General features: G+C 48.3%; 1 protein-coding gene across 4 annotated transcripts in view; it reads right to left on the reverse strand.

The window, feature by feature from the left end:
- The window catches only part of AFAP1L2 (actin filament associated protein 1 like 2), a 73,674-nt gene that overhangs the window by 22,473 nt on the left and 34,372 nt on the right, over positions 1 to 16,829 (reverse strand). For all 4 annotated transcript variants that reach the window (XM_069797040.1, XM_069797039.1, XM_069797038.1 and 1 more), the window contains exons 2-4: positions 6,852 to 6,980; positions 6,247 to 6,324; positions 1,570 to 1,661 (exon numbers count right to left, since the gene is read on the reverse strand). In XM_069797040.1, the coding sequence (XP_069653141.1) occupies positions 1,570 to 1,661; positions 6,247 to 6,324; positions 6,852 to 6,980 (299 nt within the window). The remainder of the gene's footprint in view (positions 1 to 1,569; positions 1,662 to 6,246; positions 6,325 to 6,851; positions 6,981 to 16,829) is intronic.

Consider the following 16,829-nt stretch of genomic DNA (forward strand, 5'->3'; position numbering starts at 1 on the left):
TTTTCTAATTCCCTCAATTAACTTCCTCATTTCCCTACAAGAAAGCTGGGCTGCACCAAGCACAAGTAGAGATGCTTTGGGGAAACCCAGCTGCCGCTTCCCCAGTCGTGCCTTCATTCCACCACACTGCCATCCTCCTGCCCACCTCCCTGCCACATCCACCACCCCCTCCGGCTTTGAGAAACCCAAAGCCAGATGGTGATTCCTGCTCTGGTCGCTGCTCCTAGGCGACTCCAGCTCCAGCACCGTATGGCTGGCTGCGTGGGCAGACCCCCCCGGGGCTGGAGCAGCTCCCAGCAGGCAACTGCACCGCGTCCGAGGGTTTGTCAGCTACATCCCATCCTACCCCCTCGTTTTCCCAGCTCCTCCAGCTAACTCCAGCTGAGCCACACAGCCTCCCGGGCAGAAGCCCTGGGGCCTCACCCCATGTCCTCCTTCCTGGGAAAGGAGCAGATCCTCCTCGATGGTTGAGGGATGCACCACCCCATCCTCCTCCACGGCTCCCCCTCCTCCCCGTGCACGCTCCCTGCCCTCCTTTCCTTTCACATCCCGAAATCCCAGCTACAGCGATTCCCACGTTGGATCAACTACCGAACAGCAATGTCCAGGGTCTCAAGGATGACCCATGTCTCTCGAGGACAGCTGGGCTGGCTTGCTGGCACGCTGGCACAGAGACAAAATCCCACTGAAAGCTGATGGTGAACTGGACCTCGGCTAGATTTATAGTTGCCCTACAGAAAAATCTACAGCGCCAGTGACTCCTCCTCGCAGACCTGTGGGCTGTACAACCAGCATAACGCCCAGCACGGTCACCCAATGCACAGACAATACCAGGCACTTCAACTGGAAGCAAATCTGATCTTCTCTGCTAGTGACCAAACTGTGTGGGGCTCTGCCAGCAAACGAGATCCTGGCACTGCCCAGGGACAGCCCCACCACCCCACAGCTGAAGGGTTTCTGGCTTTTATAAGTTCACGTCAGCAGCCCAGGCACAGCTGCTTTACAGTTCAGGGGAGATTTCCAAAGTAACAGTTGAGAGCCATCATCACCTTTGTTTCTTTGAAAACCTCAATTCTCTTCTTTCAGCCTGGATTGCCATGCGATGGGTGCAGGCTTCCCTGGCAGGGAACGCAGCCCATTTCACGCAGTGCTCCTGCACACGCATGGGAAGCCCAAGGCTCCCACAGCTGCCTGCTCCATCTGTGCATGAGCTTTGGGAACCACAGGGGTTTCTGCATGCCCAGCCACCCCGGAGCACGGCCACCCTGCCTGGGCCACCAGCCAGCCGCAGCGCCTGCACCAGCCACACACTGCCCTGCAGTGTTCATAAAGACCAAATGTACAGCTGGAAACCTGTACACCAGGGAGCCCCTAGTTGCGTATTTTATTTTTAATTTTTTTTTTTTTTTTTAAATAAAGCTTACCAGGACTATTTGCCTCACTAACATACATGAGCAAAGGTCTCTCCATTTAGTCATGCTGCACAACACATAACAGTGAAGCCTCAAGGGGTTCAGATCCCCAGGCTGAGGGCTAAGCACTGAAAAGCAAAGGACTTGCAAAACATACCTTTGGAGGGGGGAGGTCCGGCAGGCTCTTCTGAGGAGGGGATAAATGCAATCCTGAGTCTCCATTGGTCAGGGAGTTTCTCCGATCCAGCGCTGCAAGCCAAAAACACAATTATATCAATGACGTGGCATTTCCCAGCAGAGCACTCGCTACCCAGGGCTGCGCAGGAACAGTGAGGTGCTATTTCAGTAGGAAGCAGAGTGACAATTACAGGCAGCGCTGCAGGGCCACCATGTCATTTCAGGCCATGCCCAGGAATGTGGCGTTAGGAGACCCAGCAAAAGAGCTGGCCTCTGGTTTTAGGGCATGTTTATCCTTCTGGATGGAAAACTGCGAAGCCCAGACCTACTGCTGAAACTTTAAAGGGTCCTGAGAAGCAGCATGGGCAGACACTACACAGTATCTGGAAATCCACAGCACTTTTGTCCTTGCTAGCTCTGATCCCTGCTGCCGCAAGCAGACAGCTCAGTGACTGTCCCCACCTCTGCTGCCTTTCCAGAAAACTGGAGCTAATGCCACCCTGCTCCCAGACCGAACTGCAAAGGTTGCTGCCTAGCTGGGCTGCACAATGGTTTATCAAAGCCAGACAACAGCAGCAATTTAATTGCTACTGAAGGAAGAGTTGCTCTTGAAGCAGCTCAGGCCAAACATGTGAAAGGGCATATGGCAGCAGAACTGCTCCAGGCGATCTGCGTCTGCCTCCGGAAAGACAGATTTTTCCAAGCAGCTGAATGCAGAGTGATTCAGTAGCTGGAGGGTACGTTGAAGGCTCAGAAAACTTGTGTTCAGTCCCTCTTCCCCCACCACAGAACTCCTGGGTGGCCTCAAACAAATGCCCAAATCCCACGACCTCTGAGATAGCGCAATGCAGCAATGCTCAGGAACAAGTGGGAGCAAGGCACAAACGGCTGAAAAATGAAGGACTTTGAAGGCATTATACTGTGCAGAGGGGAAGTCCCCTTTTACAGTGTCTCTTGCCAAATACCTTGGGAGAAGTGAGGCTAAGGTATCCAGATATTGCAAGTCCAGAAAATTAAGTGAGGGAATTAGGTCCAAAACCTGCAGCAAGTTGATGCTCCAGCTCCCTTAGTCACCTGCTGATGCTCCAGCCACATTCCTCGGGCACACACAGAAACCGGCAGGGCATCGCGCAGTGCCCGGCAGCGGTTAGCACTGTGCTGAGAAGACGTGGGCAGGAACTTTGCTGCATATTTCTGGGCTTTAAAAATAGAAGCTGGAAACCACATTGCTTTGTTCACGTCTGGGGCTTGGAAGCCACAATGACAGCTCTGCCCTGCCATGCTGCAGCCAGCTCCTGGCCTGATGGCGCAAGAGCCCAAAACACGTCTCTTGTGACAAATCACTCCCTGTAACGCAGGTCTCCTGGTCACCAGCACTGGCTAACTTCAGTAAGTCAGGAGGACAAGGAGATCCAGGATCAATAGACACCAACTCTCAGCAGCTGTCTGCACCCCGCAAGGACTGCTGGATGTCTTGTAAGGTTCAACCAGAGTAAAGTAGGTGAGCCTATGACACAGATTGATCGTGGGGAGATCCATCTACCAAAATACCCCATGATTGTACTGCCAGAGTCATATCTACGGGCTGCTGTTAGAGGTTGGCCTTTTCTGTAAAGGACCAAGGAGATGGCACTCTCAGAGCACACAGCTTCCATCAACAGCAGCTGCTGAGGCCGTTGCTACTTTTGGAAACACCAGAAACGAGGTTGAGATTTCCCAAATCCCCAGTGGGCTACTCCCCAGGGGGGGATTATGTCCTCACTCATGGTTGTCCACACAGTTAACTTTTTAGGGGCCCCTTTAGCAGGGAGAAACAGACAGGCCAACTTGCATCCTCCTGCATCACGCAGAACCTCCCATGCTCGGCTCCACAGAAGAGAAATCATTGCAGCAGCAAAACCCACTGCCAAGCCCTTCACAAGTGGTGGCCATCTGTTCTCGACTCTTCAGCAAACCTAGCAATCATCCCACCGAACCTCACCGTGCCAGGAAAACGCTGTTTGATTTCTGTACCAGCAGTTCATCCTCCTCCCACCAACCTTGGAGCACAGGATGGAGACCACAGCTTCGGTCCTCACCCTGCTGGAAACCGGCCCACCTCCGTGGACACATGCCCATGTGCTCCAGCTGAGGAGCAGAGCAGGATGTGATGGAGCTTTGATTTTCAGGCTCCGTGCAGGAAGAACCACCCCTTTAACCTTCATCCTGACAAGACCCCTGGGAGGTGTTACGGTGTTTTCTGTTCTGAGGTTGCAGAGGGCAGCTATCGCTGTGCTCAGCATATGGGGACAAGCACCTAATGCACGCTTTCTGTATGGAGAGCCCACACAGCACGTGCTGTACGTACCCCTTCCTTCTCCTGCTACACACGTCAGCACCACAAATCACAGACTGTTTCCCTACTGGGGTGGGAGGGAAGGAGTACTTCTTACTAGACAAGCATTAACACTTTGTAGGTGCCTTCTGATAAAGATGTCTCTAAAACCTGGAATTTGGAGAGAATTTAGAAGAGGGAAGGAAGCAAGAACAGGCAAAAGCCTGCTAAAACTTGCATCTGTACTGTTACTTATCTGTGCTCTGCGTTCTTTGTAAAAGTGAATGTCTCCTGGTATTTAGGCTAAGGACCGCAGTGTGCACCACCGGGAGCCCTACACTGTGCATCAGTCCCACCTCCCAGACTCCCGCACCTCAATCCCTCTGTGCCAACTGAGATGGCATTTGGCTAACTGAAGAGCCCCATGGACTTTCAGGGTGGAGGCTTGCTGTGTTCCTCAAGTACAATGAGATCAAGTAAATGATGGTGCCTTCATCACTCACTGCAGTGAATTCAATTACTGTGCCATAAAAAGGCACCTCAAAAGCAGAGTACTGTTCAGCTTAAATCCTTACCAATGAAATTTGAAGTAGATACAAGTGAGCAGTGAAATATGGGTTTTGCAGAAATAGCATATTTTAAGGTTTGGAGGGGGGACTTTTGGAGCTGATGTATTATCACTTTGGAAAGCATTTCACTCTGTGCTGCTAGAGCACACCTGAGCACAGCTATAGTGGTGAAGAAACCCTGCAGGGCACGAGAGGTCCTGTTGGCCTCAGCCACAGTGTGGTCACCACGTCCCATCAAAAGCTTTCAGTGAAACAAAGTGCACGGAGCGGCAGCAGATAAAGGGGTGAAGGGAGCTGCATAATCACCGGGAGATCCATAGCACACCCCCCAGCACCAGTGGGTACCAGGGCCCCCTCCATCTGCTGAACCTGAACCTGTAGGTCCCACCACTGAGCAGAGAGGCACAGACCTCCCCATCCAGTTGCAGAGGCAGGATCAGGGCTGTACACCCAGCTGCAGCTATGGCTAAGATCCCATACATGTGTCTCACCGACTTCAGCATTTCCAAGTAACTCAGAAGTTTTACTTGGAATAGGGAGGTTGCTGAAAATGGAGAAAGAGAGAATTGCCAGGTCCCACGGGGAGCAACTGAGTGGGTAGGCTCACGGCCTTGATAGGGAAAAATCTGAAATAAAAGCACCAACTCTAGACATAAATCATCTGAAATTTGCCCCCGTGCTTCAGCATGGAGGATCAGTGCAAGCCTTGTTTTATTCACACAAATGAGAACCTGTATAAAGAGATATTTCTGTTGCTGCTCAGCTGCTGGGAGCTAGCCGGAGGCTGTGCAATCCTGTTATAGAGCATTACAGCATCACCCAGAAGGCCCTGGCTGGAGATCACACTGGGGCTGCATGTGTAATCTGGGAGGACATCCTGTCTTCAGGGGTATTTGAAGTTAACCTAAATTCAGCTGCAGGTAGTACAAAAAACCCAAAACACCCCACCGCAAAACAATAAAACCAAACCAAACAACTCTGGAAGTGGAGCTATAACTACTGCAGGACCAGCACGTCAACAGCATGCTGCACTGATGCATCCTCTTGTCTCATCTATTTGGATTGAAAGCTTTGGGGGAGGGTCAGCCTCTGACTAGGTCTGCATTAAGGAGATGTGTGTCACTAAATCTCACTCTATGCAATTATCAAAACCAGCTTTTGTGATGAACTTCAAAGAGCAGGAACATTTTTAGACAATTATGTTCTTTGCCATGTTACAAATTCAAACGCTGGGAAATCTAAATGAATATTTTATCTACGTTTAATTTCTTGGCTTGTACACTGCAGAACTCTCGCATCCCCCAGGAGATGAAGGTGCTCTGCCCACGCAGACGGTGAGGGTGCAGGCTGCACCCATGAACTCGCCTCACAAGGTTGTGAGGACGTGGACCCTCTGGGCTAGTGCAGAACAACATGCTAAAGACGACATGCTTTCAAGGTCTCAAAGAGGTGAAGTGACTTGTTTTGTGGCCAAAGGAAACATGAGGGCTTCCTTAAATATTTCAGGCACTGGAGCTTCAAGCCTTAGAAGGCAACATTTTTATCCCGAAATAACGCCCTCCAAAGTGCTACTTTTCCAGGAATAACCCCACGGTGTTGGCAAGGACCACTATTTCTAAGGGAACGTTATGAAGATGGCAGTCCTTCCACACCGTCAACTGCCTCAGCCCTCAGAGCTGCCAGAGGAGCCTCCACCGGTAAAGCAAGGCTCTAACCACGTGTGCCTTCAACACCCCACTAGACATGATGCAACCATTAATCTTCAGCTCCCTACCTTTGTCTTGTTTCTCCTGGTCACCCTGCTGTTTATGGATGGTCACTTTGTTCATATAAATATATTCCTCATCACCACCTGCAACCAAAGGGAAGAGTGAACTTTTTAACCACCCGCTGCTTTCACGTTGCTAAGTTTTTCCACAAAGACAGATGTAAAATGTGTCTCTGCTCAGTACATTTGGGGAGAACATGTTGGTTGAGGCAATGTGCAGAAAAAAACCCAAGCAATAATAAAAAGCAGAAAAATTAAATGCTTTATAGTCAGGAAATTCCATAAGTTAAAATTTCTACTTAAACATTAACTTCGCCAAACAGTACATCCTGTGTATCTTACAAAGTGGATTAAATAAACTTAAGGTTTAATAAGGAAAACAGAAAGGATCAGGAATCTTGGGAATCCTTTGCTTGTAAAGCTGGACACATAACTATAGTAATTTTACATAAACAATTTGAGGTCACTGCAAAAATAATCTCCATTTCATTTTCTCCTTTTAATTTTCATGTCTCCCCTTCCCACCAGCCTCCAAGAAAATGTTGCTTCAAGACCCCGTAGCAATTCCCACGAGAGCCCACCACCCCGTTCTTGGTTGTCCTTGCCCATACCACTGGACTTGGTGTAGACCCGCAGAAGGTCGGAGAGGAAGCTCTTCTTCACAACAGCAGTGCTGCTCAAGTTCTCCTTGTCCAGTATCCTCAGAAAATCTTCAAGTTCTGTGAGCAGCTGCTCGAGAGCTACAACAGCAACAGGGACAATCGTTGGCAAAGCAGTTGGGTGGCATGTCAAAAGAGGACATACATTAATGCTGTATTTTCCAAGATCCTTCGTATTTTTCTGCCCAGGAATAATTAATATTTCATTTTCCAGCTTGAACCCTCCCTCTAGTTTTGAAAAGAAAGTGGGTCCCAAAACCAAAAAGCCTCCAGCTTCCCTTAGTCTGTTCATACATCAGTAAATTCCATGTAAATACCTATTCTTTTTGCTCAAATGGGGAAAGCCTGGAGGGATTTTGAGCATTAGGCCTGAGATTACACAAAAGCAACTAGCAAGTTCTTGATACTTGCATCCTGAGTCCCAGCAAACATCATTCAAACCTCATTTGGATTGGGATCTACCAAAGACCCTGCTTTTTGCTTCCTTTTTCCAAGCCTCTCCTTATTTCTCTCTCTGTAACAATTTGAAAATGTTTATGTGTGTCTCCCAAAAAGAGACAAAAAACCCACCACCACCACCCCCCCCCCATACATAAATCATAATTCAGTATCTTCTCAAGCCATCTTGCTTGGGTAGTGACCACAGAGATCGTCGTACCACGTGGAACTGAAACCCAAGACCGAGCAGCATCTCAGACAACCTCAGGAAAACCTGCCATACCAAAGACATCCCCCCATACCCGCAACAAGCGACTCGGACACGCCGCTCCCCAGCACTGGCAGCTGAGCCAGGCTAATAGGTTTGTTTTCCTCCTGAGGAGGTGCTACTCAGCTCTGCCACCGACAAATCACTTCTCCGACGGAGCTCACGCTGAAGCAACAGGCATTTAATTGCTTGCTTTTGTTCACACTGAAGTTTATCATGGGCTAATTAGCAGCAGTGGCAGGAGCCTGTTCCAGGGAGGAAAAAACAGAGTATTATGCGGAGAGAGGAAGCGCTGCACAAGAATGATGGTGTGTGGGAAAAGCACAGAAAACTCAGCCAGGGCTGTTCCTCCCCTTTGGAGGCTCCCCTGCTACCCCACTCCATCGCCCCCCGATGCTAAGGAGCTGCGGGGCAGATGGGCAGCAAAGCTTAGGTTTGCCACTGCCAGGCTGCAAACCAGGCTGTGATTCCTCAGCACACCATCAAGGAACATGACACATGGAGAATTTAACTGGGGCAATTCCCTTCACTTACAGCATTTCCATGCCGTGTGTTCCCGTGGTACCCTGTGAGTCACAGTTCACACCCATGAACTACAAAAGCGTTAATATTTTGGTTTCATAGTGCAAAGCGCCTGAAGCAGATCTAGTTTAAGTGGTACCACCTCCAAGGTCAAAGAACATTTGTGTAAGAGCAGAAGAGAGTCATCACCTTACTCCCCCATCTTTAGCCACCAGGCAACCCTTCCTTGGGTGAATACATGTTAGAAGACCGATAAATAAACCATAAATTATACTGTAAAGGTTTATGTTGCTAGCCATTAATTGAAAAACATGCTACTGCTCTCAAACTGTATTAATCTCCACTAGCTTGACTGTAAAACAGTCTAATGACTCCAGATCAATCAATAACGGCTCCAGAGGAACCTACCAACTGGTAGTTCTTCACACTTCGTTTTATACCCTCTACACCCAATTAATTCTCTTCTCGCCTGATTTGGGACCAGTAGAGAACGGAAAATGCCTGCATCATGCTGTGTTAACTGGAATGATTTTGCTAGCTGCTGTTTTGCCCAGCTATAACCCACTGCAACCCAGAGAAAGCAAGAATCATTTCAAGAAACAACAGCTTTTTTCAAAAACTGTAAGGAAACGGGTAGTATTTGTTGACAACAATAGTAGATGCCACTGATATCACTAAACAATGACCTGTGAGCATTTGGTGTCAAACACACTCATAACCGGCATCTCTCAAGCTTCAAGGAACCTGCTGTTTTAAGGAAACTCCACTGGGGTAAATCACAGCCTTGCTATACTCACTCATCTGCTTCAGTGGCGCACTTCAGAAAGTTTAAATTGAGGTCAGTTCCTGCTGGTCAGGCCTGGCGGACAGGACATTTATGTGTCAGGAACGATAGCAGAAGAAACAAAACAAAAAATACCTAACCTTAATTTGAAGCTTCAGAAGCGACTCAGCTCCCAACAGCTGCCCACATGGATGTCACGATACCGGGTTTGCAGGGAAGGGGGTATAATTCCCATTCCCTCCTCCACCCCCATGACTGCAAAAAATGACTTTATTCTTCTCCCAGGCATTCACAGCTAGCACACACACAGGGCTGAGTGCTTATGAATAGCACAGCCCATACAGTAGGTTACATTTTCCAGCCCACCAAAGCTGAATTCAGGCTTCTAGTGACTCAAAGCAACTCATTTAGGACACGATCCTGGGGCCACAGAGGTCAGTGGAAAGAGTCTGTCAGGCTTCAATGGATTCAGACTTCAGGGACTCAAGAGGGATTCATTTTGCTCTTCTTCAGCAAGAAGCAGCATATAAAGCATCTGCTTCTATGCAAGCATTTCTTTGATCTCAGCTGGACATTCCCAATACAAACCTGATACCTGCAAAAATAAACTGCCATTGAAATGAATGTGACCATTTATTCTCTCATTTCGGAAGGAGAACAAGCTAATACTTATTGGAGAGTGATGAATGTGAGAAGTAAAAAGAATTAATACAATGAGGGTAAGATACTTGCGCAAGCAAGTATCGCAGCAGGTCCCAGCAGGTCAATAGGACTAAAAACAGCTGAGAGCCCATGTACTTCAAACCATCTCAGGATTTCAAATGCTGGAAACCACTGCTTGATCTCAGCTAAAGACCTATCATGCTGTGGTGATGATGTACTGAACATGCTCATGGCAAAACCAGGTTGGTGGTTATCCAAAGCAGCCCGAAACAAATGGCTCTCCCTCCAAGCTACGTTGTATTGCTCTCCTTATCTTAGCAGTTTAGAAATGAGAGCACATGAAGAGATGATTCCTGTAACTAGGCTTGCTCTGCAGGGCAGTAGTTACAGATTCAAGGAACGTGTTCGCAAAATCTGGGAGCTGTGAGCAGCAGGATGAGAGATCAGAAGTAGACAGAAGTCCAGTTCACAAGGCAGTGCAATTCTCAGAGCTGCTTTTGAGAAACCTCCTTCCACAGCTACATTACTCTTCTCAACTTTCATAGCACTTCTTTGTGAAGCCCTAAGTACAATGTGACTCAAGTAATCTTTCTGGCACCATCTCAAATAAATATCTCCACAGCACTTGCAAAAAATTCAGCCTACTTAATGGAAAACAGGAGATCAACTCTAAGGTTAAGGTTGACCCAGAAGAATTAAGAGACTTGGCCAAATGTCACTGTGAATACCTCTACTGAATCCAGTCTTCTCAAGCCCCACGATATGATCTACTCCATCTCCTTACAAAGCATGGCCACAGATATGGTGTACCGTTAGATAGCACAGCACAGCTCATATCATGCTCTTCTCCATAGCCACAGGCATCAGTCACTGGATAAAAACCACAAGGATTTCAAAACAGACAATAAAGAGACGTGTAGAAGCATCCTAGTCAATGGAAAACTTGATTGATTTGCATCTGTAATGAGTGGACAATCATCAGGGGGTTACAACTGAACTACCAGAACTACCAGGTCCTCTTGCATGCATGTAACTGGATGATGAGAGATGTTCTCCCTCCTTTTACTCCAAGGCAACGCAACCCTTTTTACAGAAACTCCAGGGCAACCCTCCGACCACAGCAGACTCTCTCTGTTTGAAGGCTGCAACTTTGGTCACAGCAATAAGCAAAGAATTGCTTGAAACACAACTGATCTGTTTCAACGGCAATTCAGTGGCAGTAGGACAGCACTGAAAAGGGCTTCTTTTGGCAGGAGTCTATGGCCTTTCTTTGCAAACAGAAAGTCTCTTGCACTGCAGCAGTGTCTATCCTAGTTCATGTGAAGCCAGAGCCAAAAATGCATCAGCCTGCAAAGCCCCCATTGAGGAAGCACATTCCTTACAAAAGAGCTGCCAATTTTGCCTGACACCAAGGTCACCGAAAGGTAAATGACCATTAAACTAGATTATAAAAGCCATTCCTACCAATAACCACTGATCTTTGTCATTGTGCTACAATAACAACCTATGTCTACATCTAATTACTTCATGTCTTGGCCTTATGAGGAAATGGAAAGACAGGCTCAGAATGAACTTTCATTCAAGTGTTTTAGTAACCACTGGGTAGGATTATATTAGACCATTTAATCTAAATTCAATTATTTATTTTATCAAGGTAGAGGGGCCCCAGCCACCGGACAAAGAACTGTAATAAGATACATACTAAAAGACAAATTCTTTCCTCTACTGGGATGAGAGGTGAAAGATAAGGAGTATCATTTGCTAACAGGAAACTAAGGCATAGAGAGATTAAGCGATTTGTCCAGGGATACAGGCGTATTCTCCAGCAGATCAGGAATACAACCTAGCTTTCCTGCATCCCAGCCTGCAGATCTCGCTCCCAAACCACCCTTCCTTGGATCCCGAAGCGTTGGGAGATTTCTCACCTTCCTGCCGAAAGCAGGATCTGGGGTTTGGTACTTTTGGTTTCACCCCTCCTAGGAGGGGCTGGGCTAAGCTGCTGGCGAACAGCACACATCAGACACCTGGTAAATACCTGCAGCCTGTGTCATGCCAAGCTTTTCACTTGAAAAAACCTTGGAAAGTCCAGAGATGGTGAAACTGATAGTAGCGCCGTGATTCACGTGAGCGTCAGGCTGCAGGAGCAGCGGGGTTCCTCAAGGTACCCACACATCCCCAGGCTCCCGGACTGCCTCCTCCGTGCAGTACCTCCTAGGGCAGCCTTTCGGCCCCCACTTCCCACTGACCAGCCCCAGCTGGCAGCACTGGGATTCCCCAGGGGCTGCTTTGGCAGAAAGCAGTTCCTTTCTTGCCCTGGTTTCTTTTTTCCTTCCCTGCATAAAATCAATAGAGCAGCTGATGAGCGTGCAGAGAGGACAGGCGGGCACAGAGACAGCATTCAGGCCGCTGAATAGCGAGTGCTGTCGGCAGAGCGAGAGGACCCAGCCCAGGCCTCCTTGGCTAATTTGGAGTCTTACAGTAACAGTCGGCCTTTGCAAGAGGGAAAAGTCGCCCACGATGACAGCTAGAGAAGGCCGTTCTCCCCAGCTGTGAGGAAAGGCAGATGTGTGGATGGTGACAGCTGTAACAGCTGGATGACCCCTCTACGGGGCCACCTTCCAAAACAGCAAAGCGGATCCTTCCTCAGGCAAACCAACCTTACTCATCCTGACAGCTTCAGGGTCTTGCAGGGGAGCAGTGAGGAAAAGGGCACAGGAATGCCCCGGCCCGTCTGCAGCAGTTACAGCCCCTCTGCCCTGCTCCGGATGCTGCTGGCTTTGGCACACGCGGGCCACGTAACGCAAGGGAGGACGTGCATGGTGAACGGCTCGCCCAAATACGGCGCCAGGAAGAACCAACATCTCTGCTGAACCCCAGAAGGCTGCTCTTCCAAGAAGCATCCCATGGCACTGAAATCCCACCAGCATTCACCCAGGGTGATGAGCAGAAAAAAGCAGACAAGTGAGGACTAAAGTTTACCAGCTTGGTTTTGATCATCAGAAAACAGGCGTTACTTCCCACAGTTGCACCTGCGATGACTGGCCAGCCTTCCTTCCTCTAGCTTTTCATGGGAAAAGAATAAAAAGCCCAGCCCATTGTTGCCCAGTTGAAACTCTTCCATTTTTTTTTTTACAGAAAAATAATTATAAATATAAATATTTGTAGAAAAAAAGCTCCCCACAGCAAAGTGAGAAGTGTTGTGTTTATCAAAGGAAAGGAAAGAAAAAAAAAAACCCAACCAAACCCCCACAAAAAACCCACCAAGCTTCTGGTAAACAGTGAACTTCCTTATTGGAGAATCACTGCTAGATTAAACAAAATGAAAGGCAAAATTCACAAGCCCGAGACAAGCTAAAATCCCTCAAGATAAGAAAACTGTAAAACTGGCGAAATTCTATCATAGCTTCCCCATTAAATCAGACAAGTGTCAGACAGTTATGACCGCTGTCACAAAGTTGTCTGATTCACAGACATAACGAGTGCTCACAAGGAGGAGAGAAAGAAAGAAAAAAAAACCACCCAGACTGCTTCTATTGATGTACCTAAAATTCAGTACCGCCTGGCTTCACACTCAAGTTGGGAACATTAGGCTCGTCTTTGTTGCAAAGTATGAATCATGGAAGGAGAGAGGCAAACAATGTGTCTCGTTCGTTGTGGGCTGTGAACTGCACAGATGAACCCAAGCAGCTCTGCGTGGGCTGCTCTGGAAGTTTGAACAAGACTTGTATTGAGAAGCAGCAGCTCTAACCTAGGAACTCTGAACTTGAACAAAACGGCAGCAGAAAATGCACACAAAGCTTTTTTTCAGTTAGCTGAGCAAACAACAGACTTCTCTTCCCTCCGCTGGAAGGTAGGAAACAGCATCCAAGAAAAATTAAGGAAAAAAAAAAAGGAAGGAGGAAGAGAGAAGAGAAGCAAAACATGAAAATTACTGTGTCGTAAGGCGTTTTTACTGAGCAGTCTTGTATTTTAGTGCCATACTGCTTCATTACATGCAATGAGGGCATACGCACGAAACTTCAAGGGCAATACAGTGATGTCTTTCTTTGCAAAGGGTCTCAGTCTTTCCATGACGGAGCAACTGGTGAGTCACTGGAGGTCTCACGCTGCCAAACAAATCTGTTGGATGACACCTGAGAGAAGCCAGCATCTCTTCCCTTTGTAGCATGCCGTATTAGCAGACTGCCCACCAAACTCAGAAGTCCCCCAAAGCTTTACTAGGCTACAGACTGCAGGTCTGTGCTGAGCTAGGCACATAGCATCAGCAAATGGGGACATATCACAAAGTGCCATGGAACACTGTGCCGGGACCCGGGGTCGATCGGACTGTCACCCTGAGGAGTGCTGCATCCTCAGCGTGCAGGGGACCAGGTCACATATCACCCGTGTAACACAGGGACTCCTGCTGGGGCAGGACCGAGCCAGGAAAACATCAGGGAAGCAACCAAAGAAACGTCAGCGCAGTAGCCAAGAGGGTAAGGAGGGATCAAACCAAATCAAGATAACTGTCAGCTAGGAAAAATTGGACCAAGTCAGGCAGGGCAGGATTTTAAAGAGGGTCCTCTTTCTAAGGTAAATATCACCAAGAGCAGGCCCTAGCGGGCTCCCTTCCTAGCAGGGAAGAAAACAATCCCAACAATTCTTACAAAGCAGAAATCGTGTTTGCTGCCAAGCCCCAGAGTTGAATCTTACAGTGGCGTGACAGAGAGACATAATTTCCTCTAAAGCTGCCACCATTGATCCCCTTCTCTCCCCACAGTCCTTTTTGCTGTTTTTTCCCCTTACTGCTTCAGTTTTCAGCTAAGATTGGTGTGTGGGTGGTTTTTTTTTTTTCCTATCTTGTGAAGATTTGCTCTCCTCTCCATCACATGGTTGACTTCACTGGGGGGGTTGGTGACCACCTGACCTGCAACTTAAAGGACACCCGCTGTTTGCTATCTAACGTAGCACATCGCTATATCCAGGAAGGGGCTACTAAGAGGCGTTTGATCAAATACAACAGCTGTCTTCAAGACAAAGAAACACGCAAAAAACTCAGCTACGTGACACAAGCACGTGGGGCTCTACTGCTCGAACCCAGCCAAGGAGGCATCCCACAGCCCCCCGCACAGCCCAGCCTTGTTCTCCTCTGCCTTAACACGGCCTTTGCTCCACGAAGGTGGCAACACGTGCTCCTGCACCTCAGCTCAGGTCTTTGCCAAGGCTCCTGGAGCCAAGTCTCTTCGGTTAGGGAGCACAACTGTAGTCAAAGTGCTGCAGCAGACTTTGCATCATCCTTGTTCATCACTCCGTGGGGCTACGTCTAGAGGAAAGCACATTTCCATCCTTCTCTGCATTACAGAACAGCAGCAGAAGAGAGGGCACGCTGCTGTCCTAATGCCTGCCGGAGCCTGTGGCCACAGCACCCCTCTTTCCCATGGAAAAAGGAAGCCTGGGACACCATGTCCCCAAAACAGCAACTGGGAAAACACAAGTTCCTAACGAGATTAACTATCACAACGATGGTGAACGACAGCCCTGGAACAACACCCCGCAGTTTGTACCACTGCAATACAAATAAAAGAGGTTAACTGCCAAAAATATTTGTAGATGGATTTCTTTCTCGCAGGCAAGAAACAAATTAAAGGAAGCTGCCAGATACATAGAGGCTTGTGTTGTTCTTTTTAAGAAAGGACATGCACACACACATACACATGCACACACCCTCTGAAGGCCTCATATCAAAGCATTTTCCCACCATTCTCTGTTGATTTAATGGCATCATTTCTCCAACGAACAATAGAAACATACCAGAAGGGGAAAGCAATTATGTTTGAGAAAGCAAAAGCAAGAGCTCTGGGGTCAGAGAGAAAGACAGACACACAGCCCTGGAGTCCCCAGTCTTTTCCTTGCTGTTTCCTCTGCAGCAAGGGCTCTTCAAGTCATGCCGCACACAACAGCCAGGGCTGGCCCTCTGTTCCTACAGCTGAAAAGCAGAATGACTGCACAAGGCTATTGCACTAGTACAGGGGAAAAACAGGTTTTAAAAGTATCCAGAAGTATATCAGGGTAGGCTGGCAAAGCCTACAGCAACATTGTTACTGATTGCCAGATTTCTTTCTTAATAATCTTGCTCAATCCGTTCTCCAAACATTGCATGTGGTCCTTATCCATCCTCTTCAGGGTAACCTGGGAGCCTAATCATCGGGAGGGAGCGTGCAGCTGAGGCACTGAGCAGTGTTGATGCAGCAGTGCGCAAACCAGAAATGTGCTCTGGAATCCCAGTGTATAACCATCAGCAGACAAATCTGCTCAACCGGCCCCCCCCAAAACAACTCGCCCCCTGCTGCAATCTACAGGCATCGCGGAGGACCAAAGCTCACCCCCCTTCCTAACACGTTTCAAAGCAAACCAGCATTTCCTAAACTTCAGTTTAGGGTTAAGAAGCGTGGAAAGGGAAGGTTTAGGAATGACTACGCAGTACTTCAGAGATCACGTTACAAACCCTCTCCTGCCCCGAGTCACCAGTGCTCACCCAGTATCTCCCAGCAGAGCTCCAACATCTGCCACCACAGGAGGCCACAGCTCCCACCCACCCTCCCACAAGCATGGGGAAGGCACAGATGCCAGAAGGTGACCCGAGGACAGGGCTGGATGTCCTCACTCTTACATTCAGGAGATGCCACCTTTATTCCTCTCCCACACCTCCAGCGTGACATTTCACTGCAGTCAGGGTGGAAGAGCAGCCACCCAGAAGCAGGCAGCTCCCCTGTTTGCTACAGATTACCAAAGCAGCTGGGCACCACATGAGCTGTTTTGAGACATATGCCCTGTGGAGAAACACCAATGTTGTCCTAACACCGCAGCGATGCTCCAGAGGAACAGAGGCTCTGCCCTGCTTCACACCCCAAACATCGCTTTCATCACTCAACAGGTTTTCAAATTCTTTGGTACCGTTTGGTATCTGTGTTATTAATCCACATTGCCCAAGAAACTCCCAAATATGTTTTCTCTGTAGAGCCTCTCTGTCCAATACTCATAAAAACAAGTATCAGCTGTCTTGGGGAAAACAAGTGTCACTCATGGGGAAGAGCCTCAGAAGAGAGCCTCTCCCAAGCCACCCAATTTATGCAATGGCTGCAGGCACATTACTCTTCCAACACAGGTCCCATTCACCACGTGAAAGAAACACATCCGTCCTGCTAAAACACAGGCGGCAATACTTGGAGGAAAAACGGTGATACAGTACTCCTCATAAGCCAGGAGTGTACTGGAA

This window comes from Haliaeetus albicilla, chromosome 11, assembly GCF_947461875.1.
Source record: "Haliaeetus albicilla chromosome 11, bHalAlb1.1, whole genome shotgun sequence".
Classification (NCBI taxonomy): domain Eukaryota; kingdom Metazoa; phylum Chordata; class Aves; order Accipitriformes; family Accipitridae; genus Haliaeetus; species Haliaeetus albicilla.